General features: G+C 46.8%; 1 protein-coding gene across 1 annotated transcript in view; it reads left to right on the top strand.

The window, feature by feature from the left end:
• The window catches only part of LOC104272607 (paired box protein Pax-2-A-like), a gene marked incomplete at its 5' end in the record, with an annotated part of 22,135 nt that extends 20,795 nt beyond the window's left edge, over nt 1–1,340 (top strand). Inside the window, 2 exon segments of the mRNA XM_009867652.1 lie at nt 1–20; nt 1,264–1,340. The exon segment at nt 1–20 is cut by the window's left edge and continues 8 nt beyond it. Of these exon segments, the coding sequence (XP_009865954.1) occupies nt 1–20; nt 1,264–1,340 (97 nt within the window).
• Between the last annotated feature and the right edge of the window lie 408 nt (nt 1,341–1,748).

Here is a 1,748-nt window from a genome sequence, read left to right as displayed (position 1 = left end):
CAGCAACCCTGCATTACTAAGTGAGTACCTCTTGCCCACAGCACACCCCCAGCCTCGCGCTCCTTCTGTTTGTCTGTTTTCTTTTCTTTGTTTTTTTGTTTGTTTGTTTCTGAAGAGGATTTTCAAGTATATAGGCAAATGTGAGGCCTTTTTCTTCACTCTCCAGTCTGGTGTCTAGATGGATATATACTTCACATGTGTTTTGTATCTGTTCTGAAGCCGATTCCTCTTTCATGAGACGGTTCAGAATTCCAGTTCACCTCTGGCTTCTCCATGGGCTGCATCCACAGTTTATTCCAGATTAGACTAGAAGTTAAATTCAGGTTCTGCTGCTCTCACAGACTTGCAGTCAGCCTCCATTCAAGGCCTGATTAAAAATCCAGATGAGGTTTCACTCCTCTCCCAAGCTAAACCCAGAGTCAGTTCCTAGGGATCTGGAGAGAAATTCTTCTTATCAGACCAGTTGCAGCAGTGTCCACAGCGGGAGACAGGCAGCATCACTAGGTTTATAGTAGCCAGCAGTGTATTCTTATAGGGATATATCCCTCTCCAGTGACTAATAAGCCCAGAAATAGGCATTTTTCAGAGGGGAAAGAAACTCCCATAAGACCATATCCTCTAACACAACATTTCTTTGCAAGTGAATAGGAAGAAATTTATTATATGTAAAATAAATCAGCTGTGGTTATTACCTACGTATTTACTGAGGTTTAACAACTGGATAATAGATGCACATTTTATTCCAGAGTTGTTAAACCCCAGTAAATGTGATCTTAATAATCAATCACTATTTAACACACATTCAATAACCATCTACAGAGCTTTCATGCCAAATGTGACCAAAATCGCAAGCAGTAAAACACTGTAATTTTGTTTCATTTCTCCCCTCCTGGTTTTAAAAGTGACCCACTATACTTCGTCAGGTATGCTCAGAACATCTGGCTGGCCCTGACGCTTTCGTTGTGGCTGCAGATCAGGTGTGGAGTGTTCGCGCTGCAACGCTCACAGGCTTACAGATGGTCAGAAGGAACCTTCCACCACCTTTCCCTAATTCCATTAAGAGCTGAGTCCCCAAGTTTGTTCTTTTGGTTCCTTTCCTTTTCCTTCTTTCTTCCGTTTCCTTTTCCTTCTTTCTTCCCTTTCCTTTTCAGTTCTCCTTCGTTTCCTTTCTTCGTTTGATTGTTTTATTTTTTTTATTTCTTTATTTTTTTTTTACTGTTTGTCCTTTCAACCAGTCCATTCTTCTCCTGTGTTAACTTTCAGGTTCCCCTTATTATTATAGTGCCACATCCCGGGGCTCCGCACCTCCCACTGCTGCCGCTGCCTATGACCGCCACTAGTTACCATGGAAACCACATGAAACTGCAGGGCGACAGCTTAGGCCTCCACATTGTACCTGTCTGATCACCTCCCTCCATCCCTGGGAAGAGTGAAGAGACCTTCTCCGTTCCTCCCCACAGTCCAGCTCCTTCCTCTTCGCCACGAAGGCGCCGGACCCAGCGCTCACCACCCCGGACTGAGACCCCCGTCCTCCCCCTGCCCTCCTCCCCCCCCACGCCCGCAGCCCCCCCGCCGTTCCTCGGGCGCTTTTTTTTTCGATGCTCGGCCACACCACGTCCCCTTGGCCTCCAGGACTTGAGGGGGACTGGGAAGCAATGCAACTGGCAACCATGGCCTGATGGGACCCGCTTCTTCTGGGAGCAGCAAGGGGAAACAGGGGAGAACGCCGCTCATGAAACACTGTTCCC

Source organism: Apaloderma vittatum, unplaced genomic scaffold, assembly GCF_000703405.1.
Source record: "Apaloderma vittatum isolate BGI_N311 unplaced genomic scaffold, ASM70340v1 scaffold28744, whole genome shotgun sequence".
Classification (NCBI taxonomy): Eukaryota; Metazoa; Chordata; class Aves; order Trogoniformes; family Trogonidae; genus Apaloderma; species Apaloderma vittatum.
The sequence above is the reverse complement of the archived record's forward strand: the minus strand, read 5'-3'. Positions and strand labels throughout refer to the sequence as shown.